The 26,793-nt window shown below is 45.2% G+C and overlaps 1 protein-coding gene and 1 pseudogene across 2 annotated transcripts in view; both read left to right on the top strand.

Annotated features, from left to right (window-relative positions):
• LOC108533207 (putative neuroblastoma breakpoint family member 7) overlaps nucleotides 1–25,105 on the top strand; it is a 43,196-nt gene extending 18,091 nt beyond the window's left edge. Inside the window, exons 5-16 of one of the 2 annotated variants that reach the window (XM_017877623.1) lie at nucleotides 3,031–3,132; nucleotides 5,005–5,074; nucleotides 7,596–7,805; nucleotides 9,201–9,303; nucleotides 10,126–10,340; nucleotides 11,393–11,465; nucleotides 12,896–13,107; nucleotides 14,333–14,384; nucleotides 15,145–15,317; nucleotides 20,778–21,014; nucleotides 23,001–23,215; nucleotides 24,753–25,105. In XM_017877623.1, coding sequence (XP_017733112.1) covers nucleotides 3,079–3,132; nucleotides 5,005–5,074; nucleotides 7,596–7,805; nucleotides 9,201–9,303; nucleotides 10,126–10,340; nucleotides 11,393–11,465; nucleotides 12,896–13,107; nucleotides 14,333–14,384; nucleotides 15,145–15,317; nucleotides 20,778–21,014; nucleotides 23,001–23,206 — 1,605 coding nt within the window. In that variant the 5' untranslated portion in view covers nucleotides 3,031–3,078 and the 3' untranslated portion in view covers nucleotides 23,207–23,215; nucleotides 24,753–25,105. Of the gene's footprint in view, nucleotides 1–3,030; nucleotides 3,133–5,004; nucleotides 5,075–7,356; nucleotides 7,494–7,595; nucleotides 7,806–9,200; nucleotides 9,304–10,125; nucleotides 10,341–11,392; nucleotides 11,466–12,895; nucleotides 13,108–14,332; nucleotides 14,385–15,144; nucleotides 15,318–20,777; nucleotides 21,015–23,000; nucleotides 23,216–24,752 lie in introns of those variants that run through there. The other variant, XM_017877624.1, reaches the window with a different exon arrangement.
• Nucleotides 25,106–25,548: 443 nt separating this feature from the next.
• On the top strand, nucleotides 25,549–26,426 carry LOC108533209 (40S ribosomal protein S20 pseudogene; annotated as a pseudogene).
• The last annotated feature ends 367 nt before the right edge of the window (nucleotides 26,427–26,793 follow it).

Genomic DNA, 26,793 nt, shown 5'->3' with positions numbered 1-26,793 from the left:
AGGGATTAGCATACGTGTATGTGAAAATATGAAATCAAGAGTAGAAGCCAGGCATGGTGGCTCACACCTGTAATCCCAGCACTTTGGGAGGCCGAAGCAGGTGGATCACGAGGTCAGGAGTTCAAGACCAGCCTGGCCAAGATGATAAAACCCCATCTCTACTAAAAATACAAAAAATTAGATGGGCGTGGTGGTAGATGCCTGTAATCTCAGCTACTCAGGAGAATGAGGCAGAGAATTGCTTGAGCCAGGGAGGCAGAGGTTGCAGTGAGCTGGGTTTGTGCCATTGCACTCCAGCCTGGGTGACAGAGTGAGACTCTGTCTCAAAGAAAAAAAGAGTAGAGATATGCATCTGTAACTAGTTTTCTGTTGCTGCCTATTAACACATTATAACAAGTTAGTGGTTTAAAACCACAGAAATCAGGAATGAAATGATTGGGTTCTCTGATCAGGGTCTTAGGAGACTGAAATCCAGTTATGGGCTGACTGTGCTGTCATCTAGAGCTCAGGCTACTCTTCCAAGTTCACTACAGATGTATTGGTAGAATTCATCTTCTTGTGGGTGGAAGACTGAGATCCCTTTTTCTGTGCTGGCTCTCAGCCAGGAGACACGGTGACTCCAGAGGCCACCTGCATTCTTTCTCACTTGGTCTTTCCCACCTTCCAACCAACAACAGCTCGTGGAATTCTTCTCAAGCTCCCGTCCTCTGACTTTATCTTCTCTTACCCACTAGAGAAAGCTCTGGCACTTACGGAGTGATGTGATTAGATCTGGCCTACTCAGGAAAGCTCAGCCTTTGTATTAGTATGTTCTTGCAATGCTATAATTAACTACCTGAGGCTGGGTAATTTATAAAGAAAAGAGGTTTAATTGGCTCATGGTTCTGTGGACTGTACAGGCTTCTGCTTCTGGGGAGGCCTCAGGAAACTTACAATTGTGGCGGAAGGGGAAGCAGGCACAGTCTTCACATGGCTGGCAGGAGAGAGAGAGAGAGAAGGAGGAAGTGCTACACACTTAAACAACCAGAACTCATGGAAACTCTATCATGAGACACCACTTGGGGGGTGGTGCTAAACCATTAGAAACCACCCTCATGATCCAATAACCTCCTGCCAGGCCCCACCTCTAACAGTCAGGATCAAAATTCAACATGAGATTTGGGTGGGTACACGGAGTGGGTGGGTACACAGAGCCAAACCATATCACTCTTTAAAGTCATATCACTGCCATGTAACAACATACTCACAGGAATGATGTCTCATCACTGTAACAGGTTCCAGAGATAAGGGTACAGCATGTTTGGAGACCATTTCAGAAATTCTGCCTATCACAGTTCAACTTCTCATCCCCAGACATTCACGTTTCTCCCAGATGCAAAATACGTTTACCCTCTCACCTAAGGTTCCCAAGTCTCATGTCATTAATGCATTAGTTCAAAGTGAAAAATGTCATGTAGATCTAATCTGATCAAAAGTTTAAAATCTCATCTAAGTCATCTACACTAAGCGTGAATGAGGCTTCTGTCCATTAAGTACAGATTTTTTTTTTTTTTTTTTTGAGGGAGTTGTTGCCCATGCTGTGCAGCACTCTGTTGCTCATGCTGTGCGGTGGCACAGCCTTGGCTTACTGCAACCTCCACTTCCTGGGTTCAAGCAATTCTCCTGCTTTCGCCTCCCAAGAAGCTCGGATTACAGGCATGTGCCACCACACCCAGCTAATTTTTTTTTTGTATTTTTAGCAGACATGGGGTTTTGCCCTGTTGGCCAGGATGGTCTCGAACTCCTGACCTCAGGGGATCCGTCCGCCTTGGCCTTCCAAAGTGCTAGGATTACAGGTGTGAGCCACTGCACCTGGCCCAAGTACAAATCCTTGACATAATTCCCTTACCTCTGCTGACCTGTGAAACTGAACAAAGCTTATCTGCCCTCAATGTGCAATGGTGAGACAGTCATAGAATAACAATTCTAGTGATTCTTGTTCAAAAAGAGGGAAAGTGGAAGGAACAGTCACTAATCCAAAACCATTTTGAAATGGGGCTGAGCAAAATCCAGCAGGAATTTGTTGATTAGGATCCACAGCCTGGAACTAACCCTCTGTGTGTGACATGGGGCTTTGCCTCTGGGCTCTGCATTTCTATCTTTATTCAGATCATTTTATTTTCCTTCTTCTGGCACTCCTTTGGTTCTTTACCTTTCTCCTTATGGCAGCATCCTCCCCTTAATCCCTGGCACATCCTCCGTAGCAGAATTGGTCAGATATTGCCCATGTCATGGTCCTGACCATCTCCATGAGGGGCTGTCCTTGTGACCCCTTGCTCCTTTGGGACTCTCTTCGCTGACCTGACCTCTCTCAGTCACGATTGCTTTCAGCTGATCTGGCTGGCTTAGAAGAAAACCTAGGACTGTAGAGTCCCAGAACCAATCTCTGCCCTTCAAGAGAGGAAGAAAGTAACAGGGGTCTTCATCGAGAAATGACCCACATGAGGGCCTGGACTCTCCAGCAGTTACAGCAGAGGAAAGTCTCTGAAAAAGAATGGAGGGGCTGAGATCCAGGCTGGGAAAGCAGGTTGTGTCAAGCACTATTTAATCCTTATGTGCTCCCTGCCCCAATCTACCAGCCAGCGAATGACAACTGACCGAGTGTAAGTACTAGGACTACAGAACCGTGATAAAGGGTTTGTCCAAGGAAATGCCCTTTTACTATTTTGTTTTCACAGTGGAAATTGCTATTTTTGATCCAAAGTTTTCTGAAACGCAGCAGTGAGTTCCTGGAGGGTGAGTTAGGTGCTTTGGACAGGGAGGCTGAGGCCAAGGCTTGTGTGGTCGATCTGCTGCCACCATGTGGTGACGGAGCCTGGGAGAGGCTTAGTCTTTCTTGGCTTCACTTTCCTTGTCAGTAAGGTAGGGGCTTATTGTTCCTCTCTGAGGTCCTTTCCTGCTGTGTTTTCTCTGAGTTTCTGAGGAGCAGAGATGGTTTTTAATGCTGCCCAGGACCTGAAGCTGAGACCTGATTCTGTGTGTCTTCTGCAGGAGCCTGAGCTGAGTCCACACCCTGGAAGCCCAGAACTGAGGGAACAGATGCAAGAAAGAAAGTCAGCAGGTTTAGGGGAAGAGAATAACCACAAGCCATTGGTAAATAAAAACCAAAGAAGGGGAGAATAAGGACAAATTGGGTCAGAGGCTTCAGGGGAAATGGGCAATGCCCACCATCATCCAGGCTCTCAGGGAGCAGCGTGAGCTGAGCAGTGGGGACTGAGAGAGAAACTTACTCTCTTGACTCAGAGCTGGTTTGTAGTGAGGGGAAGCAGCAACTTCAAGACGGGATGCCACTGTGAGCCGCCGCCCCAGACCCAGGACCCTTGAGCCTGGGGCTGCCGTAGCAGTGGATGCGCTTCAGGTCAGTGTGGGTTAGAGGGAATAACCATGCTGGGAGAAGGGTTGGAGACATCCATTCTTACATTAAACAGCTCTGCCCTGGGTCAAGTGCCAGGGTAAGTGTCCCTTGCTTTTATATGAAGCAGTGATACTAATAATATTCTTCTGTCCTTACAGCTGAGGGAGGTTTCTCATAAATATTTACTGGGTATTTAATTTTCTTTGTACTGTGCTAGGTACTTGGGAGTCAGATATTTAATGTCTCTCCAAAGGAACTCAAGTCAGTGAGTGGGAAAACACAAGCAGATCATTTCAACAAAATATGGTAGTTCTACCAAACTGAGGTGTTGTAGCAGCCCAGAGGATGGGAGGGTATGCCAAAGGGCATTGCTCCTAATGACAGGGGGAACCATAAGAGAAAATTTTCAGGACAGACCAGTCTTCCTCTAAGCTTCCACAGGGGATGATCCTGGGGCATGGATGGTGTAAAGCAGGTGCCTCTCCAGGGAAGGGGATTTGCAGCATCCTGAGAGAAAGAGCATCCCTTACAAGACATTTGGGACAGAAAATGTAGGTGAGAGGATTGGAGGTTTGCAATCACTTTTATTCAATCATTGATGAATACTGCTGAGAGGCCCCTCCATGTTGGGCCCTTAGCTAAGAACCATGAACATAGAGATGAGTAAAATAGGATCCCAGCTTTCATAGAATTCTCAGTCTAGTGACCGGTGAGTCATGAGAAGTGTAGTGATGGTGGGTTCATTGGAACCAGTGGCCCATGCCACATGAGATGACCTCAGTGGATGGCCTGGTTCCCCTTCTGGTTGTTTCCAACAGCTGGATGACCTGTCCTGGGCCAGTGAGCCTGGACTTCAGCCATATTTCAGCATCTCAAGGTATAGTATGCCAACACCTCAGCTCCATGTTGAGTCAAAGCAGTTAACACAGCCAAGGTATTCAGAGGACACTAATGATATCAGTAGCTACTGACTATTTCCTGGCCAGGTGGGGAAATAAAGAAGTAAGTTTAATAAGTCTTCTAAATTTGTCCTTGCCATTATGATAAACAACTGTATCTTGATAATTAATTATATTATGGCAAATTAATTATAACTTGCCATAATGATAAATAACTTTATCCTGAGTACAGCAGAGACACAAGCCCTTCAGGACACATGCCTGAGGCAGTGACAGTCTGACTTTGAAACAGTGGAAGACCTAGTTTCAAATTCAAGTATGCTTTGAGTAGAAATTAACTTTACCTCTTTCTGCATGGCAATGGGGCCAATCTTCCTTAAGGTGATCCTTACAAGAAAAGGAATCATACTGCTAAGAATTCAGACTTCAGCAGACATGGGTAAGTAAGGAAGTCTTATAAATCTATTCTAGCCTCCTAGCAAGAAACCAGAAATTTAGCAAGTTCATTCATGTTCAGGACAGTTGTGTTCACTAGATGAGAGGCACTGAGACATGAAGAACAGACTGCCTATTAAAAGAGAAAGCATTCCTTCCTGTCCTAGGACATCACTGCCAACTTCAGGAAGTGGGAGCACAGCTGCCTGCTCTACAGTATGGGTTGCCTTTGTGTCTGGAATGTGTCTGACGTCCTGATCTCTGTGCCCATTTCAGGCAGCCTTGGGAGGAGCCCGAATCACTGATGGAATTGGACAGTGCGTGGAGATGGTTCAGCAGGACAAGGGTAAGAGCAGGGGCATGACCAGGTCATACCAAGAGACAATGAGTGACACTGATGAGGACAAACAAAGATAAAATCAAAAGTTTGTGCTTCGACTTCAAAAACTCAAACCAATAACTAATTTGCTCTTATAAATAATAACAAGTATTTTTCTATTTACATGAGAATTTAATCTCAAAACAGAAATCACAAAAATATTAAGTCCAGGGCATAAAACCTAAACCATAGCTTATATTTATTCTTTCTGAATAGAGCAAATAGTAAAATCTTCTTCATAAAACATACATTGTGATTATAAAAAGGCAAACGTCTTAGTGAGAATCATTGGTATTCCATAGAAGAGTGAATTAAATACAGTCAAGGGAAGACCCAGGTCTCATACTTCTATTGTATATTCCAAAGTTCCAGGGAAATTCCAGGTGATAGAGGTTATTTCCCATACTGTTAAAGCAAGGTTGCAGACACTTCTGAATTTTGGTCCCAGTACTCTAGGAGGGCACATCTCTGACCTGGAAAATAATACAGGAATGTATATTCTTCCCGTGACTCATTCTGGTCATTCTTCCAGCATCACAAAAACCAAAAAAATGGAAATATGGCCAAATACATGATTTGCTATCCCTCTTCTTCAGGCTTCTTGGCTGATTCTTATGGATAATAGCATTACTTTAAGGATTGTGATGAAGATATGACGTCCAAATATGTGCAGTTTTGAGCAAAATGCCTGGTACAAATTGGTCAATGAATAATTACTGAATAATTATATGAATATTTACTGAATTTATGTATCCCATGAATAATTACTGAATAATTGTTGTGATTGCTTTTATTGGCAGTGCTCAAAATTCATCCCTGTGTGGCCTCAAGTAAGCCACGTAACTTTGTGAACCTGCAGTTTCATTATTTTTTAAATGAAAAAACTTGACAGATTTTCATTCTGCCACAGAATGTCAGGTCTCCCAGACACCAGAAAATACATTGACTTAAAGCCTTTGATAGATCTCAAAGCAGTATCCTTACACAGTGTAGTTGGAGGATGGTGGGGGCTGCAGAGAGGGATGCTTTCAAATGGGATTGATCCAGTCCTCCTTCCTTCACTTCCACATGAATGCTGGGCAGCCCAGGGTCACACCCACTGCACCCTCAACTCAGGCTAGTCCAGCAGCCAAACTGAGGGAGACCCGGGCTACAGAACAGTCTCCCCAGTTCCAGGGTCACAAAACCTAGGTGGGGATGAAAGCTGAGAAAGTGGTTCAGGGGACCACTCTTTCCTACTCGTTCGTCTCACCTCAAACTCACCTACTGCACAGCAACACTGAGGATCATCAACTACCAACTACTATCACCAAGTCCATGACCTTGATGTTGCCATGTTCTGTTAGTGGAATGCAACCACACATCAGTGGTGTTAGTCCAACTCAGAAAAATATACATCAAGCAGTATTCCATAAGAACTGCTCATGGCCCTGTTCTTTTCAATATATGGGAAAACTGAATGAAAACAACAAAATAGTATCAGGTTTGCAAGACTTCCCAAGATAGATGGTCACATGTGTTTTCAGGAGATCCCTATATAAATGATTTTGATCACTTGATACCTTGAAAAGAGCTCTCATGGGCCCAGAATGACATCCATAAGTGACAAGTATGAAATGTAGTGTTCAGTCACATTAAAAAAAAAATCATCCCACACAGAGGAAGAGCTTTGGACATAGGAATGTCAAACTGGTCTTAAATGTAATGAAAAGCCAAGATGGTGCCCCAGTAAGGAAAAAGAAATCAACAATGGGATGCAGCAAGAAGAATACTGAGAGAGGAAATAAAACATTTTAAAAAAAGGAATTATTCATTCACTTTCTAGTGGATACAGAAAAAACTGCAGAAGACCCACAGGATATCATGGCAGTCTAAAAGTTTGATATCTTACACTGTGGAAAAGCCTTAAATTCTATTTTAACATAAGAGAAGGTGGTGTGACTGACTTCATGACTACCATGTAGAAAACATAACCTGTTGGGAAACTATTTCTGCCTTGATGATTTTATACACGCAAGAGATGAACAATGAGGAATATGCTTAGATGTATTGGGAAAGAGATGGGTCTGTGGCATTGTCACAAGGGTACACATATACTTAGAGTGAATGTTGAAGGATTGATCCCCATCGGTGGTGACCTCAGGTGAGACCATGGCGCCTGTGTTTCAGCAAAGCCTGGGCAATTGGAACACAGGGCTCCTAAGATTCCATGACACCCCCACCTTCTAATTCTGTTATTGCAACTGCAGACCGTTACCTGGCACGCTGGCTGCTACCTACCTCACTCTTGTCAGAGTCTGAGCTACAGGCAGTACCTTCAACTCTGAGCTCTTCAAACCTTGTTTTTGCAGTTAAGGACTGTAAAGTGATCACGTTTTTCTCAACAGTAAGTTAAGAAGTTCAGTTACTGACATCCTTCAGTCCTGATTATACCTATTTGATTTCACCAGTTTTTAACCCATCATGTGTTTGCGTTTCTTTTCCCCAGTCCCTGGCTCCACCTCTTCTGCCACAAACGTCAGCATGGTGGTATCTGCTGGCCCTTGGTCCAGTGAGAAGGCAGAGATGAACATTCTAGAAATCAACAAGAAATTGTGCCCCCAGCTGGCAGAGAAGAAACAGCAGTTCAGAAACAGCAAAGAGAGATTTCTTGTAACTCAAGTGGCCTGCTTCCTGGCCAGCCGGCAGAACAAATACAGTAAGATCTATAGGCTCACCATCGCAAAAGTGATGACGTCCTGTCTTCTCTCTGAGAAACTAAATGCTCTCTCCATCAAAAATAATTTCTTCCTTCCCGTACTTCTAGGAAAACAGAAATGGGTATTTTAACATTTTGTTAAGGTTGGAAGACAGAGGTACCAAAGTATTTAGCAACTTTCCATGTTTGCAGTCAGGTGGCGGTGGGACTAGAGTTCAAATCCCAGTTATTGATTTCTGACACAGGTACAGCACCACCTGTTTTCTCAGCAAGAGGCTAAATCATGTTACTAGAATCCTCTCTGTACCATAAAAGATTATGCAGACAAGTAGCATCTAGTCTGTTGGTCTAAATGTCTGGGACTCATGAACTTCCATTCAGTTCAAGTCTCTGTTGAGGCCCAATAGGCAAAGCTCTGTTCTGGGGACCCTGGGGGAAACGTGGTGTTAGTACACAGTACCCCTGCTGAGGAGCTTAAAGAGAACTCTGCTCCTAATAGAAGCTGTAGTATCTATAAGTGACAGCATCAAGAGCAGGGAGTACCCTGGTGAGAGGGAAGTCCTGCTTCCTGGGACACTGGCTCTTGTTCCTAAAGAGGAAGAAAGATGGCACCCAAGACTTTGTGAAGGTAGCAGTGTGTAGAGCAGGGACCCTGGGCCAGTGTGCTGGGCTCCATCTAAGTTGCTTGTCTTCTCTGTTCCTCAGCTTCTTCATCCATCCATAGGGTACTATAGTAATACCTACCTCTATAAGTTGCTGCAATGAATTACATGACCTATTTCTTGTAAACCTCCTGGAACAGTTGTTGGCACAGAGTAAGCACTATTAGTTCTTCATTCTACTGTTTCTAACTTAACAGAAACTTGATTAGTATTTGGGCATATTTCCTTCATGGCTTTATGGTCTTATGCCTTATATTTTATGCAATTTATCCAGATAGTATTTTTAAAATCTTTGACATAGTTGTGCTTGAAGTTCCCAGTAAAAGGGAAACCATCAGTCCCATAGTCCTAGGGGCCTTCCCGACTCTACGGAAAATCATTTCATGGCCCAGTGCAGTGTTTACAGGAGAGGCTGCAAGGCTTGGGAAAGTGGCCCAGGATTCAGAGTCAGACCTCAGGGGCTGTGAATTCTGACTCCACTTCATTGTGGTTGAATCATCTTGTCAACTTGGTTGGTTTGCCCTTGAGTTTCTCTTTCTTCATCTCTAAATTTTGGAGGATCAGATGCCAGAAAGTTGGGAGACCGAAGAGTAAAGATGTGGAAATCCCTGCCTAGAGCCAGGTACTGGGGACAGTTTTGTCCTTGGGATGGACCTGCCTCCTGCCCTGTAGGCAGTGACCACAGCAGCATGTCCAGCCTTCCACTGAGGCAGGCGTGTCTGTCTTTTCTCAGAGTTTGAAGAATGCAAAGACCTCATACAATCTATGCTGAGGGATGAGCTGCAGGTCAAGGAGGAGAAGCTTGTAGAGCAGCTTGGGCAAGCTGAGGAGCTCAGGTGAGGGGGCCCCGTGGGGGCAGGTAGGTGGGCAGGTGTATAAATCTCTGAAGTACAGCAGCTCGGCGGGGAGAAGTAGGAGCTAAGCTGGGCCAGGGGAAGGGCAGGAATTGCCATGGCAGGCTCACGACACACAAATATTTATCAGAGAACAGGATAATAATAAGTTATGGGTTGCAGTTTTTTCTCAGAACCTTGTTTTCTCTTTTCAAACAAGTAACTGTTGAGGTGAAACTTGCATAACACGAAATTAACCAAAGAAGTGGGAACAACCCAGCAGCATTCAGTATACTCAAAATGGTGCACCATCACCACCGCACTTATCCTTAGTCACAATTACCTCCTGACTGACTGCGGCGTCTCATTCCTTCACTCAATCAATGTTGCCTTCTCGACCCTGTCATTCTTTTCTTCTTTTGTCTTTTCAATTCGCCCCATCTGCACCCGGCCTCATTTCTGTACATGGCTTTGTATCTAGTCGCTGCAAGATGCACTATGTGTATTTTCACATGGAAATGTCCATGGCCAAAGTGAGGAACTGAAAGGATGTCTTTTTGAAACTGATTTAGAAAGACCTACTTTTGTTTACAAAAGAGAAAGATGAATGCAACATTGTCGAGGATCTTTCAGTTGCACTCTCTGATATAGAGGAAGCCTGTAAAAAATTTTTTTTCTTTTGGCCACAGGCATTTCCCCAAACATGTGTTGACCTTCTGCTTGGAGGTCTCCTTGAGGACATTGTCTCAGAGATCTCTGTTGCAGTATTAGAACTGATCACTCATCTCTTTCCACTACTAAATTTTCTCTACTGTGTCACCTTAGGCAATATAAAGTCCTGGTTCACTCTCAGTCACGAGAGCTGGCCCGGTTAAGGGAGAAGTTACGGGAAGGGAGAGATGCCTCCCGCTCATTGAATCAGCATCTCCAGGCCCTCCTCCCTCCGGATGAGCCTAACAACTCCCAGGGGCAGGATCTCCGAGAGCAGCTGGCTGAGGGCTGCAGGCTAACAGAGAACCTCATCCACAAACTCAGCCCAGGTAAGGTGGCCACAGGCCCTGATGACCCAAAACCCCAGGCTTATTAGAGACTCCAGACCTCCATACCTCCACAATGACAGTTGTATTGGTGGTGTTTTTTTCCACTAAACATATGTGGCCATGACGTGACCAGGACTTCCTGGGTAAGAACAGAGCTGGGAAACCCATGGGGTTGGAGGTCACAGTATTGCAAATGTCCCTCCTTCCTTGATGGAAGGTGGTCTTTGGAACAAGAGGCAGCATCTATCTAGTTTTAAAGGACAGGAAGGAGGCTGTGATGGGAGGGCGCTTGTTAGAGTGAAAAGAACTCTGGACTAAGAATGAAGGTTCCCAGGCTCTATCTTTAGCAATGTCCTTAGTAACTGTCGGTGAATGATTGATTTATCCTTCCTGGGTTTCTCTCTGTCTGCAAAGGTAGGCAAATTGTCTCTTGCAAGGGCCTGAAGCATCCAAATGTGGGAACACTTACAACTGCTTTTCAAAATGAGATGAAGCCGCTCGCCGTGTGGTGTTGGAGAAGGCACTTGATGTGGGGGCATTTGGTGGTAGGAAGGGCTTCAGACTGGAGCACTCCCCATGCAGAGGATGTCCCTGAATAACACAGCAGAAGCCACTTGGAGGGCCTGTGAAGTCCCCTGATGTATAGAAGATTGTGGGACAAGTTTGTTTGTCCTCTCCTAAGAGAAAGAATTAGGTTCTAAATGTGAATTGTGACAGGACACCAAGCCTGTGCCTGGGAATCAGATCTGTGGTGGGATGGGGGAGACAGCTGCCAAAGTCCAGAGACAGGCTGCACAAGGCTCTAGTGATATGGGGACCAAAAGGTCTTTTCAATATTTGGCCACATCTTGCTGGTGGCCCTCCAGATCAGAAATGCATTGCCTGATGGATCAGGAAACCATGCCTGGGCATTTTGTTAAAGATAAAACATGAGAGCTTTCAGTTGAATGGTGACCCATGCCTAGATGTCCATGTCTCTGTGCACATTGGGCTGACTGTGCTTGCAGAGTGTGAAGTGGGAAATATCTGAACGAACACTTCTGTATTCACAGAAAATGACGAAGATGTGGATGACGACGTTTACGCTGAGGAGGCTGAGAAAGTACGGGAATCATGCGCCCCCAGGTAACACTGCATAATCATGAGCAATAATTGTTGCGGGAAGTCAGGGACCCTGGATGAAGGGACTGGCTGAAGCCGCGGCAGAAGAACATAAATTATGACGATTTCATGGACATTATCCCTTCCCCAGTCAATACTCTTGTGATTTCCTATGCCTGTCTTTACTTTAATCTCTTAATCCCATCATCTTCGTAAGCTCAGGACCCTGTGATGATTGCATTAACTGCACAGATTGTTTGTAGACCATGTGTATTTGAACAATATGAAATCTGGACACCTTAAGAACAGGATAACAGCGATTTTTAGGGAACAAGGGAGATAACTTCAAAGTTTGACTGTCTGTGGGCCAGGTGGAACAGAGCCATATTTCTCTTATTACCAAAAACAGGTAAGATAAATATTGCTGAATTCTTTCCCCAGTAAGGAATATTAATAATTAACAGCCCTGGGAAAAGAATACATTCCCAGAGGAGGCCTCTGAATGGCTGCTCTGCGAGTGTCTGCCTTATGCAGATGTAGATAGGGATGAAACACGCCCTAGTCTCCTGCAGTGCCCTCGGGCTTGCTAGGATTAGGAAATTCCAGCCCGGCAAATTCCAGTCAGACAGGTTCTCTGCTCTTGAACCTTGTTTATTGATGACTATGCATGCACGGCTGGACATGGAAGTTCATTAGTGATTCTAGTTTCGCCCTGACCTTGTGATCTTGCCCTGACCTCCTTCCTTGTGATCTTTTGTCACCCTTGAAGTATGTGATCTCTGTGACCCACACCCTATTCATCACTCCGTCCCTTTTGAAAATTGCTAATAAAAACTTGCTGGTTTTACAGCTCATGGGGCATCACAGAACCTGCCGACATCTGATGTCTCCCTCAGACATCCAGCTTTAAAATTTCTCTCTTTTGTACTCTTTCCTTTTATTTCTCAGACCAGCCTATGCTTAGGGAAATAGAAAAGAACCCACATTGACTATCGGGGGTGGGTTCCCCCGATAAATAATGGATGGTAAAATATGAAAAAGGTCTAGGAGGCACACCCTCTCTGGCAACTACAATGGGCCAAAAGCCTGCATTCCCCTGGCCACGGTATGTTAAATTCAACCCAGCTTAGACACAGGGTGTGGCAGCTGTTATGGTTCTCTGTAGGTGCTGAGTGTCATGCCTGTACCATACAGGGATAATTGACTCTCCATCCTCCTCAGCTCCTATCTGCCCAGTACAATGAACACCAACTGCTGTCTTCCTCTTTGGCTCCCATAGCAGCCATGCTCTGTTGCAGAGAGTGGAGGCGTGCCTGTTCCCTCTTAAAAGGAACCTCCTGTTTGCTTTCTGGGACCACTCTCTTATGCCTCCTGTCAAAACTAGCTAGGACTCCCTGGAGTCCAATCCCTCTCTGTTTAATCTTCTGTCATATCTGTGTCACCTGGCTCATCAGGGAGGTGCAGAAGGCTGAAGAGAAGGAATTCCCGGAGGACTTACTGGAGGAATGTGCTCTTGCTTGTTCAAATAGCCACGGTCCTTCTGACTCCAGCCAGCCTCACAGGAAAACCAAAATCATATTTGAGGAAGACCAAGTTGACTCTGCGCTGGTTGTAGACAGTGAACTTTCTCATGATGAAGGGGAGGAAGCTCTAAACATTCTCCCAGGTAGCCTCTATATTCTTTGTCCCTGGTACCTCTGTCTAGGCTGAGGAAGATCAACTCTGAAGATAGGCTGTATACACACAAATTGGTTTGAATCAAAAACTAGGATGGGATACTAAACACATTTATCAGGGAGTTTTCCTCTCCTCCTCCACCCATGTCATGCCTCTGTCTCCCTGGGCCCGGTATCAAGTTACTGGACCCCAGGCAAGTGTGACAAACTCATACTCACCTGAGTGCAGGAGGTGTAGAGGAAGTACCTGTCAGGCCTCCCAGTTTTGATTCAGTATCTCTCATCACGTGTAATTATTCATCTGTCCCTAAACAATGTCCATGGAGTTTCTATTCCTTTTTAAGGAAACTGGCAGCCTTGCCTTTGTATTTGGAGATATTGTTCCCCAGGTTTCACTGTTCTCAGCTTCAGTCTTGATCTCCTTTAAGTCAACTTGCTTAGCTGCTTAGTCGCTTTGAAACCTGGACGGAGGTTTCAAAGGTTTCTTTACCTTGCTGATATGTTTCCATAAAGTAAGGCTGGGCCCTGGTTCTCCCCATCAATGGCTGATGTGATGTTTCTTTGTAGCATCACAGATTCTTTTTTTTTCTTTTTCTTTGAGACGGAGTCTCACTGTGTCGCCCAGCCTGGAGCAGAGTGGCATGATCTTGGCTTACTGCAACCTCACCCTGCTGCATTCAAGTGATTCTCCTGCCTCAGCCTCCTGAGTAGCTGGGACCACAGGTGTTCACCACCACACCTGTGCCCACTCTCAAGACATTGGACCCAGGCAGATGTGACAAATTCATACAATTGTGATTTTGACTCATGGATTTGTAGATTTCCTCCTTCATTCTAGTTTCAGTGTCTAAAATCCTTGCAACCAGGAACAAGCTGGGTATTTGATGAGACAGGGCTGAATACTGCAGTTTTTCTCCTAGAAATTGTTTGGGGCATTTGCTTTAAATTGATTGGAAAAATATTGCATAACCCTTTGCACAAATTTGGGACACGTGATATTGGGATAATGATGTACCAGAATAGGAATACTTCACCCATAGGCTCAGGGATGAAAACAAAGGAATCTCTATCATGGCAGACCCTCAGGCCTCATAAAGTATATCTGTCACAGTGTCCTGTTCTCATGCCAAGGAGACTGATATTCCTGTTTTAGGATTGGGCAGTGGATTGCTACGTGAATAGGGGAATCATCTTAATGTGTCTGACTAATTGCAGAAATTGAAAAGGAGCAAGAAGAGGAAGAAGATCAAGACTCACCATGCCCCAGGTAACTTTGAGTAATTGTGGACATTTAACTTATTGTTGACATCTGGAGATGCCAGATGCAGGGAAAACAGAACATACCTGTTCATTCATTCAGCCAATCATGAAATAGCCATATTAGCAATGTTAAGATTATCAATGTGGAATAATTATTAAGCAGGATTATTAGTTAATATTAATATTACTGGTCAACATTAATGAAGTGGCCTCTTTTCATTTTACACCTATATTTGTTTCTCTTGTTAATTCCTTCAAAATTGTACTAATCTTTATTCGGTTGACTTGGTTGAACCAATCAATCACATTTTCTGCAGTTTCCTTTTCACTTTAAGTCTTTTTGGCTTAAAGTGAACTTGAGATGCTCATCTGATATCTGCCTCTTTCCCTTTATATTTGCAAATATTTGGGAGCAGGAATGTAAATACAAATAATTTATATCATGCTAAAAATTTGAGAACAAGAGATGTTGAGGTCATGGTAACTCCATCAGTCTATGAAGACACAGGGGCCTGTTGCGTGTGCCATGTCACAGCTCTTTGGTACAGGAATCGTTCCGTCTCCTTCCTTTCCAGCTCACTGTCTACCCAGGACACTGAGCACCTGCTGCTCTCTCTCCTGCTGGAGATAGAGAAGGATTGTTCTCTCTCTGAGGGGACTATCCTTTGCTTCCTCTGGCCCCTCCTGTTGGCCTCTCTGTAGAACTAGCTGGGCACTGTGGTTTCTGTTCCCTCTGGTGTTTATCTTCTGTGTTCTTCACCCACCAGGCTGAGCCCGGAGCTGCCAGAGGTGGAGGAGCAGGACGTCCCGCAGGACTCTCTGGATGAAGTTTACTTGACTCCTTCACTTCCCCATGACCTGTCTGACTGCCAGCAGCCTTACAGCAGCACGTTGTGCTCATTGGAGGATCAGCTCGCCTACTCTGCTCTCGATGTAGCCTGTGAGTACTCCAGCCTGAAGGTCACAAAGCTCCACTGTTCTCCCAGGCAGCCTCTATATATTCTGTTTCCTGTAACTTGTGCAGGTGAGATGGATCATCTCTGCAACCAGGCCCTGTAAATTCAGAGTGTTTTGAATCTGGTTCTTGGATCCAGTTTTAAGCTCAGACATTCATGGGTAGAACCCCCTTCTCTTGTGCCAGGTGATTCCTCTGTCACCCGACCCCTTCTCACAAGAGCAGGGGGTAGGTATCAAAATAGGCCAGAGAGGGGAATGATGAGGGATCACTGCATACTCTCGGCCACAACAGCTTACCTGGAGAATTTTATATAACAGACTTCATTCCTTAAGATAGGGCATCTCTCTTTTCAGACATTATGTTGAACAGTGCCCTTCTCATCACATATCCTGAACAGCGCCCTTCTCTCTGGCCATCCACCTGTGCCGGCAGTTTTCCCCCATTATTTTGGAGGGCTGTTTCATGATTCCTGTGTTTCAAGCCAGATTCTCTACTACCTCCTCTGAGGTGGCTTCCCTCCACTGAAGGAGTCTAATGTCCCTTCCTCCATTAGTAGGGCCCCGTGGTTTCTTTCATGTGTGGGTTTGTGGTTTCAATCATGTGTTGTCTCAGTGCTATGTTCTCATGTAAACCATCAACAACTAGTGTCCCTGGTCAGGTGCTGGCCTAACTGATGAGCAAAGCGCAGTGGTTCTCATCCCCATGATCTCCGGCAAACTCCTCCTGTGAGCAAGTGCCCTTTGAGGTTGCTGTTTCATAGGGTGTGTAAGGAAAAAAACAATTTTCTTTTCTTCTCATTTTTTTTTTTTTTTTTTTTTTTTTTTTTTTTTTGTACCATTATTCTGGGAATTTCATGTGGATTGTTAGTTTTACCCATCAAAACTCTTGTAGAAAGAGCAAGTAACGGCTGGGCGCGGTGGCTCAAGCCTGTAATCCCAGCACTTTGGGAGGCCGAGGCGGGCGGATCACGAGGTCAGGAGATCAAGACCATCCTGGTGAACACGGTGAAACCCCGTCTCTACTAAAATACAAAAAAATTAGCTGGGCATGGTGGCGGGTGCCTGTAGTCCCAGCTTCTAGGGAGGCTGAGGCAGGAGAATCGCTTGAACCCGGGAGGCGGAGCTTGCAGTGAGCCAAGATCACACCACTGCACTCCAGCCTGGGTGACAGAGCGAGACTCCGTCTCAAAAAAAAAAAAAAAAGAAAGAAAGAGCAAGTAACTCTGTAGTGTCCCCCCTCTGAATATTTTGTCATGAGATTAGTGACTGAAACTTTTGTCCTCCATTCTATTTTGGTCAGTAAACACCTTTCCTGCTGGAACCATCCTCTTTCCCGTTTTTCATTTCTCCTTGAGTTTCAAATAAGCAAAGGCTTTTGTAGGATCACAGCAATTTATTTATTTATTTGAGATGGGGTTTCACTCTTTTTTTTTTATTATGCTTTAAGTTTTAGGGTACATGTGCACAATGTGCGGGTTTGTTACATATGTATACATGTGCCATGTTGGAGTGCTGTACCTGTTAATTCATCTTTTACATTAGGTATATCTCCTAATGCTATCCCTCCCCTGTCTCCCCACCCCACGACAGGGGGGTTTCACTCTTGTTGCCCAGGCTGGAGTGCAGTGGCGCAATCTCGGCTAACTGCAACCTCCACCTCCTGGGTTCAAGCGATTCTCCTGCCTCAGCCTCCCTAGAAGCTGGGACTACAGGCACCCGCCACCATGCCCAGCTAATTTTTTTGTATTTTTAGTAGAGATGGGGTTTCACCGTGTTCACCAGGATGGTCTTGATCTCCTGACCTTGTGATCCGCCCGCCTCGGCCTCCCAAAGTGCTGGGATTACAGGTGTGAGCCACCGCAGCCGGCCCACAGCAATTCATAAAATGAAATAAAATACACATTGCCCTTGCACCTGTTATATGCGTTGCCCCTGGCCAAGCAAGCTCTGTCCTTGCTATAACCCATTCAGTGCTCATGGGGCACTCGCAAGTGGGCGGTGGCATCTCCATGTTAGAGGTGAGGATGCTGAGGCTCAGCAAGTTCTCTTTGCTCACCAAGGATGCCCCAGCTAGTCACAGTGAGAACATGGGCCCCATGTCTGCCTGACTCCATGGTGCAATTGCTGTCATTTCTCTATAGTGGGATCTCTCAGAGACTCAGCTAGGATGAGTGCTTAAGCATTTTCCCTTTGTAGCAAATTTGTTGGAAATAATTTCAAGCTGAAACACAAAATTTGCTGATCTGGTACAAAGAACTTCTGTAGCCCCTCGCGTGTGTAACCCAGTGATAAATACCTTGGTGCACTTTGTCTGTGAGCAGAACCGGTGGCTCCTCCAGTCCCTCCAGGGGGACCTACAGCTCCAGAAGGCTCTCAGGGAAGGAAAGGTGCTGGTCTCTCCCTACCCTGTATCATGTGGGTTTCTGCTCTTAACATGGCAGTCTTGGAGCCCTTGTAAAGTTACTGGGCTCTGTCTCAGACCCCAACCAGGACCAGGCTCCCATGAGGAGGAAGAGAAATGCTCAGACACATGTCTCAGAAGTGAGATGCCTGTGATATGGGCCAGCTCTGCCAGGGCATCATGAAACGTGGGCCAGGAGATGCCACATTCATCCATGCAGACAGGCTGAGATGCATGAATGCACTGTCTCAATTATACCAGGAGGCATCTGTGTGTGGGTTCCGATGATAACCTGTGAAGAGTCTGTACTGTTCACAGCTGTGACCCCAGCAGTGGTGCTGGAGTTGATGTGCTCCACCCATCCTCTCGCTTCAGGGAAAGTCACAGTAGAATCAGCGAGAATACAACCTAAATCATAACTTGATCACTTATTAGGACTTTCCCTACCTGCTCAACTAATATGTACAGTGTTTCAGAAGTTTGAGAACATGTTTTTCATTTTCTCCTGAAAATGCAAACAATATTCAAAGTATAATTTTAAGAAGACTTAGTATTCTGAAAAAGAGAGATAAGAGGACCTAACGAAATTAAGTGTTTAGAATTAAAAACATTCCTAGACATTGATTCTAAATCACACATGCAGAGGACAAGAATGGGAAGCCTGGGTTTGACCAGCCTTCCCCAACCAGATTTGTCCTTTTGAGATGTTTCCCCGTCTGCCCGATATGAACTACCATGAAGTCGCATTGAGTGTCCTGAGTGATGGTTAATGATCAGTAAACTGTGCCCTGAGCAGCTAAGGAAGCCACATGAGGCGGAGTGAAGGGCTCAGGGGCACCAAGTCCTAGAAGCTGGAAGGGACACCGTGCAGGGCTGTGCGGGGGAGGAGCCAGCCTGACTCCAGGGAAGAGTCTGTATGAGGGAGTGGTGAGAGGTGATGCTGGATAGGAACATGGGGCAGAAGTTAGAAGGAGCACAAAGGCAGGGCAAGAGGGGAGAGTTGCACAGTGGGCAGTGGAGAGTTTTCAGAAGCAGAGTAGGGACGTGGAAAGAATGGGGCTTCTGGGCAATAAAATCGCTGAGACAATTGCTGAAGGGGTGGCCTGCCCCTCCACACCTGTGGGTGCTTCTCGTTAGGTGGAATGAGAGACTTGAGAAAAGAAATAAGACACAGAGACAAAGTATAGAGAAAGAAAAGCGGGGCCCAGGGGACCGGTGCGCAGCTTACAGAGGACCCACACCGGCACCGGTCTCTGAGTTCCCTCAGTATTTATTGCTCAAAAGATAAGGGAGTAAATCAGCAGTAAGACATACAGATACATGGAGATGTTCCATTTCCCAGGGATGGGCAGGAGACAGATGTTTTTCTTTTACTGAGATTTAAGAGAATGGTGATGGCCTTTAACCACAAGCAGCCTTTAGGCATTTGTTTAACAAAGCGCATTCCTTACAGCCCAAAATCCTTTAAACCTTAAATCACCACAGCACATGTCTCTTGCAAGGACAAGGTTGGGGGTAGGGTCACAGATTAACAGCATCTCAAATACAGAGCCAAATGGAGTCTCTTAAACTTACTTCTATCTATAATAACACAGTAACAGGCTGACCTCTCTTTTCCCCACAAATTGCTAGTGTGGAGATGGCAGAATCAGAGATAGCAGTTGGGGGCATGTATGAAGCCAGGCATCAGTAATGAGTCTGATACACTCTGCTCTCAGGAAGATGAAGGAGAACAGATACACAGAAGGCATTTTTAAGAAAGCCTAGAGAAATCTTGGTGAGAATGAGGATGTGCAGAGGGGAGAGAGAGGAGCCCTGCAGCAACGTGGATCAAGCCCTGCAGGCCCCGTCCCTCTTCTGAGGCAGATCTGGACTGGTGTGAGGCCACTGGAAGTCTTTCCTTAGTCCACTTTCTGAGAGTGTGATCTCCTCTTCCTGTGGAAATAGCGATAATTTTTATGAGGGGTGCTGCCCGGACCCCACTGGAGGAGCGGGTAAGATGAGGACTGTGCTCGGTGTTATCTCCCTACAGAACCACACAGGCTGATCGGTAATACCTGTGGCCCCTAAGTGTCCGTGAGGGGACTGGTCCCTCTACAACATTGCTTATGGCTGCGGACACCCACTATATGGCAACAAGATGTATATGTGTGGGCAGGTGGTAAAGTAATTATAGGCAATGGAAATTCAAAATGTTTCAGAACTCTAAAAAGTTCGCCTCATGTAGTATTTGGTCTGTTGTAGGGGGCCCCAAGCCCCTGGGGCTGTAGTCAGCTACCTGTCCTGGGCCTGTTAGGCACCAGGCTGCACAGCAGGATATGAGCAGCCGGCAAGCGAGCATTCCAGCCTGAGCCCCGCCTCCTGTCAGGTCAGTGGTGGCATTAGATTCTCATAGAAGCGCAAACCCTATTGTGAACTGTGCATGAAAGGGATCTAGGTTGTGCGCTCCTTATGATAATCTAATTAATGCCTGATGATCTGAGGTGGAACAGTTTCATCCCAAAACGATCCGCCTCTTTTCACATCCACCACCCCTGGTCTGTGGAAAAATTGTCTTCCACGAAACCAGTCCCTGGGGCAAAGAAGCTTGGAGACTGCTGGTCTACAGTGTCCCAAAACCCTTTTCTATGGTTCCTTCCCAAAGCCTGGAGGCTCTGAGTCCTCCCCTGTTCTTATACTCCTGTGTGTTGAGAAAAACAGCATTTCCTATGCTCTGAAGGCTCTCTAGAACATTCTTTCTAGGTTGCAGGATAGAGATTAATAATAACAGAATAATCGGCATGGCCTTGTTAGCCAATCCAAAGCCCTCTGGGCTGAAGTGGGGGTTTTTCACTTCAGGGACTTCCAGCCTGGGTACCTTCCATCTCAGCATCCCCAGGCACAGACTGGAAGTGACATCACCCCATTTACATGATGTCTGTCTTTGTGGCCTGGGCCACTGGGTGGCTCACCTCAGAGGCAGGGACACCAGAGATGGGTGTTCTGGGCATGATTAACAAAGGGAAAACAGAGCGTTCCTACTGAAGCCCCTTCTCCTTTCAGCTCCCACCCAGGCGGCCTGTCCTTACGGACCTTGGAGCGGAGACTTGAGCCACCACCTGTCAGAGGTGCCGGCTGCACAGGCACAGCCAGAGCCGAGAACCCTGGTGCCCAATTGTCTGCGACTGCAGCTGGATCAAGGGTTTGACTGTGGCTATGGCTTAGCCAGGCGGGGCGTTTCCTCCACCACCTGCAGCTTCACAGCCAATGCTGATCCTGGGAAGCAATGGCCCTCCCAAGGTAGGGAAGGAAAGGGAACCACGAAGCTATAATCCGGGTGTTGGTGATCATGGTGCTGTGAGGGGAGGAGGCAATGGGGTCTCTTCGCGCTCCCTCAGAGTCAAGTGGAAATCCACAATGTTCCAACCCAGTGAGGTGAGCAAGAGCCTGGGGTTTAGGATCAAATCTGCTCTCAGGTCCTGGGTTTAACCCTTACTCATTATTCACCTCAGCCCAGTCATTTGTGGTGTTGGCATTTACATCTCAGTTCTGTCATCCGAAAGACCTGAAAAATAATATCTACATTCAATCATTGTTGATAGCATTAATTATGATAATTTCCAAAGGGCTAATTCAATAAAAATTGCTCAATAAATCTATGAATATATGTTATCTAATTCTGTTATCTTTCTGGTAAATTAGCATTTAGGACATGACTTCACATGCAGTTTCATCTGAGGAAGAGTAACTGTTAGGATCTCTACTTTCTAGGGACCCCCTTCCTGTGTTTTCTTAGAAAGTCTCTTTTGCCAGTTTTCTTCCTCTCCATCAGAATCCCTTTTTAAGTCAATTTTTCCCTATCGAGCACTTTCAGTAACAACATATTAGGCACATTCAGTAACAGTGCAAACCGTGGGCCCGCAAGTCAGTCGCCTGACATATCCAGCTTCTTGCTCTGTTTCTTCCCCTCATTTTGAAATAAAGGAATAAAAGGGCAACCTTCTCATGGAAAGTGTACAAATCTGTGTCTTTTCTGAAACTCCATTTAGTTCGTCATCTCCACTCACGTCCACGGTCATATCCTCAGTTTCATTCTCACGGGGATCCACTTCTGCTCAGATTTCCTTAAAACCCTGGGTCACGTTCATCCTACTGTCTGTCCTACTCAATATCTCCTCCTGGAGCCTCTGAGGCTGCCTGTTGTTCATCTGTCAGGCAATGCCCTCAACTGAGGAATAAGGAGACCCAAGTCCTCAGGAGGAGGGAGGGTCACGTCAGGTAATGAGCACCATCTGGGTCCCTGCAGAGGACACACGGAAGATGCTCAGTGAGTGTCGGGGGATGTGTAGTCCCTGACATGTGCCCTGATAACTTCTAGTATTTAAACTGATTTCTTCCCACTGATGTCTCTTTTGCTTCTCCGTGGATTCCCAGTCAGGACTCACCCCGCTGGCTCCACACTGTAACTTGCTGGCTTTCCCAGGAGTCCAGACCACAACACAGGCTCCAGGCAAGAGGACAGAGTGAAAAGCCTTTTGTTTCATTCTCCTTTACCTGGTGACTTCTCCCTGCATGTCTAACAGGGAGGGCATTTGTTTCCCATGTCTGTCCTCTCTCTCGTTCGTCTTATTTTCTAAAATTTTTCGTAATTTGCGAATGGGACCAGATTATAATGTTAGTGAATATAATGTTATTATACATAATTAAAAAATAGATTGTTAATTCAACCATCTTCCACATCCCTGTGTAAGTAATTTCTTCCAATAGATTTTATATATAAATATATGCATTTATGTCATTTGTCATATACATTATGCATATTTGGCATGTGTTTTAATAAAATGTGTATATATGCAATATACGTATGATCATTTCATCAATATCCCAAGTTTTCCCAATTCTTTTCTCTCATATATTCATTTAACGTTGATTTTGCTTGATTTTTAGGATCTTCTCCCTCCCAAAACACAGCCTGTTTCCAGTGTGATTTCCTTGCCTTTGCCTTATCTACCTGGAAGCTATTTGTGTTTATTAATCCTAAGTTTCCTGAATACGTTTGTCAATTGGGATCACCTTTTCCTCCTGGCAATCTTGTCATTACTGGGTGATGCATGAAAAATCAACAATATAGAAAATACCAAAATGTATTCCTTGGCTTCCCTTTACCCCTTGGACTTTCTTGCCCAAGGCCACTTTCCTTCTCTTATGTTCCTCTTGGGTAGAAGAGAAAGTCACAGTAAGATCATGGATAACAGTGAACGCTGTTGGGTGTGGTTTCATTTTCAGAGCTGGGTTTAGAGCTTTCCCTTGGAATGAAGAACCCTCCCCAACTAGAAGGTGATGCTCTTGAAGGCTCAGCTGACAACACACATGAGCATCAAGTCATTGGCCACATTCATGCTGCAAGTGTCCTAAAACCAAAGATGATCAAAAGAAAACTGCTGTTCAGCAAGTGGAGACTGGCATGCAGATTCCCTGGCCTGCAAGCTTAGGGTACAAAGGTAATCGCATCTATGGCTGTTAGCTGCACTCGCTCCTTATTTCTGTCTATGATGACCGCTCATTCTCCCGTTGCTTTTCTCTTCCCTATTTGTTCTCTCCAGCAGCTGCTATCACGTCTGACTGGTCTTATCTCTGTGTCTCATGGGCTGCCACCCTGCCAAGACCTTCCATTCCCATCTCCATCTGCTCTTTGCTCTCTGAACTCTGCTCTGTTCCCACTGCTACTGTCTTGGGAGTCCCTCTCGCTTCAGAGTTTTGTTGGTCTAGATATTGAGAATATTGCTAAAATGCCTTAAGGTGTAACCAGGTGTGGAATCAACTTCAGGGAATTGGGAAAATAAGTTGGACCATGGTTACAATCCCCGCTCTCTCTTTGCTAACTTCCTGTAGACTCTCTTGTTTTTCTTTTCTTTCCTGAGCCCCTTGGAAAGAATACTTATGATTATATTTCTCCTTTTTCTTTTCTTTTTTTTTTTTTGAGGCGGAGTCTCGCTCTGTCGCCCGGACTGGAGTGCAGTGGCCGGATCTCAGCTCACTGCAAACTCCGCCTCCCGGGTTTGCGCCATTCTCCCGCCTCAGCCTCCCGAGTAGCTGGGACTACAGGCGCCTGCCACCTCGCCTGGCTAGTTTTGTATTTTAGTAGAGATGGAGTTTCACTGTGTTAGCCAGGATGGTCTCGATCTCCTGACCTCGTGATCCGCCCATCTCGGCCTCCCAAAGTGCTGGGATTACAGGCTTGAGCCACCGTGCCCGGCCATATTTCTCCTTTTTCATGTTTTATTTGTAACCAACCAAACAAGCAGCAATGAAATCATATTTCTTTGTAAAACTTTATTCCTGTTCTAGGCAAGGTGACCCAACAGCCTCTCATGACTGTTGAGACCTCCAGACTGGAGCTTTTTTCTCCCTCCTTCCAAATGCTATTGAAAGGGCCTGAGGCTGGGCTGTGTAGTTCCCAGATAGTTAATAGCAACCCATATGGCCTTAGTTTAATCTTAGCCCTGTGGCATCGCTGATCCTGTGTTGTGAAAGGCAGAACTGGATGTGGATGTGGTCTGAGGTCCCTGCTAATTCTCACATCCAGGATTCTTTCTGTGGCCCTCCCACTCCTCCCTTAAAAGACTGGGACATGGTGTTGTAAGGGGATGGGTTTCTCTGCAAAGGGTCCTCTCCTTCTGCAGTGCTCTGTTTCTGAGCATGCATGGTTGATGCTGAGCACATCCTCACTGGGAAGTGTGAAAAGCAATCACTTTGCTCCAAACAGAGCTAATCAGGAAGGAAGGTACTGATGTTACCAGTTGCTGATGGGGTCCCTACATTCTGCACCCCAGGCTGACTGGAAGTTCTGGGGTGTTTCTTCTCACTTGGGGATGGCACCTGCCACTTCAGCCAGCCTGAGGCTCGGCCTTCAGCTGGTCCTCCCAGCAGGAGCTCAGTTTGCCCCTGGGTTATTACCACTTAGCAGTCCCTCGAGACTCAGCCAGACAGGATGAGACAAAGATGCTCATTTGATTTTTTTCTCCCTCTCCCCTACAGATACCAAATACTACTGAAAGGATGAAAAGGATGAAAAGATGTCATCAAAGTAGTTTTTTCACTTGTTGAAAAAGACTAAAACAGCAAAGCAAGTTCAAGATCAAACACAACACTGCAGGGATGCTTTGCCGAGGAGTGAACTTAAGACCATGAAATGCTGTTGATGATTTTAACCCACTGGGCCCCTTTGATTTGAGAAGCCACAGCCCTTCCCCATCCAATTGTGATCAATTGTGATCAGTATCTAAGGAGACCAATGCCCCGATGGACAAACAGCATTGAGAGGCTGTAGCCCTGCTTCTCTCAATTCCTATCCTGTAGAGAACGGGACTCAGGAGTTGCTGGCAGGAGACAGCGTGTCACCTAGGACTCTGCCAGTGCAGAGTATGAACAATGCCGTGTTCTTTCTGAAAATGCTTAGCTTGAGTTTCTTAGGAGGTAATCACCAGACAACTGCAGAATGTAGAACACTGAACAGGACAACTGACCTGTCTGCTTCACACAGTCCATATCACCACAAATCACACAACAAAAAGGAGAAGAGACATTTTGGGTTTGAAAAGAGTAGAAAGATAATGTAGCTACACTTCTGTAGTTATTTTGAACCCAAAGTATCTCCTCATCTTGTTGTTGTCATTGATTGTGGTGACATGGACTTGTTTGTAGAGGACAGGTCAGCTGTCTGGCTCAATGTTCTATATTCTGAAGTTGTCTGAAAATGTCCTCATGATTAAATTCAGCCTAAACGTTTTGCTGGGAACACTGCAGAGTCACTACTGTGAGTTTCCTACCTCAGCTCATCTGCAGGCAGAGAAGATCCAGTTTGTCCATCGCCATTATCGTGGTACTAGGACTGGTCACTTGGTTAAGGAGGGGTCTAGGAGATCTTTCGCTTGTAAAGGCACCTTATTTATAATTAATTTGGAAAGTGGCATGAAAAAGTATAAATATTGTGTATTCTAATGATCTTCCTCTGAACAGTTTATCATCAATCACCCCTGCCTGTGTCAGTTATTATATTTATGTTTGTACATTGGAAATTTTCTATCTCAATGATTAGTATATACTTGTTTTTGCTGGCATTCTGTCATAAAAAGAATATTCCCTGCACAAATTTTAACTTTCATCCCAAATTAATTTTAGTCTATTAATGTTAGAATGTTTAAGTTTTGCTCTTTGAGGAAGACGCGGTCATAGGTGTTGCGGATCCCTGATCTGCACGCTCCTGCTCCTGGCTCACCGCTGTTTGCTGTCACCCAGGAACAAGTCGGTAAGGAACCGTGCAGCAGCCATGGCTTTTAAAGATACCAGAAAAACACTCATGGAGCTGGAGGTGGAATTCACCAAATTCGAATTACTCTAATCAGCTGCAATGTAAAATCCCTGGAGAAGGTGTGTGCTGACTTGATCAGAGGAGCAAAGGCAACGAATCTCAAAGTGAAATGACCAGTTCGAATGCCTACCAAGACTTTGAGAATCATTACAAGAAAAACTCCTTGTGGTAAAGGTTCTAAGACATGGGATCATTTCCAGATGAAAATCCACGATCAACTCATTGACTTGCAGAGTCCTTCTGAGATTGTTAAGCAGATTACTTCCATCAGTATTGAGCCAGAAGTTGAGGCAGAAGTCACCATTGCAGATGCTTAAGTCAACTATTTTAATAAATTGATTACCAGCTGTTAAAAAAAAAGAATGTTTAAGTTTTAAATCTGTTTAATTAAAAGGTTTTTGCCTATCACTCTGGCCTAGTGGATTTTTTACATATAATATTTTAAGCTTTTACTATAATGTTTGGTTTTGGTGGATAAGAATATGGATTAATAAAAACATTCTTATTTCCCTGTTTATATCTAAACTCTTCCATATTTTTGTCTATATTTACCATATGTTGTAGAGTGTATTTACTGTATTTCCTTGTTGATGTGATTTGTTTTCTTTGTGTGTGTGTTTGTGTGTCTGTGTGTGTGCCTTTTGTTTATTTAGGAAGGGTTTGTTTATTTAGCTCATGCTTAACAGTGCACTAAAAACATTTTAACGT

The sequence above is a fragment of the Rhinopithecus bieti genome, unplaced genomic scaffold (assembly GCF_001698545.2).
Source record: "Rhinopithecus bieti isolate Rb0 unplaced genomic scaffold, ASM169854v2 scaffold_10548, whole genome shotgun sequence".
In the NCBI taxonomy this organism is placed as follows: Eukaryota; Metazoa; Chordata; class Mammalia; order Primates; family Cercopithecidae; genus Rhinopithecus; species Rhinopithecus bieti.
Note: the sequence above shows the minus strand (reverse complement) of the source record. Positions and strands in the feature narration are given on the sequence as shown.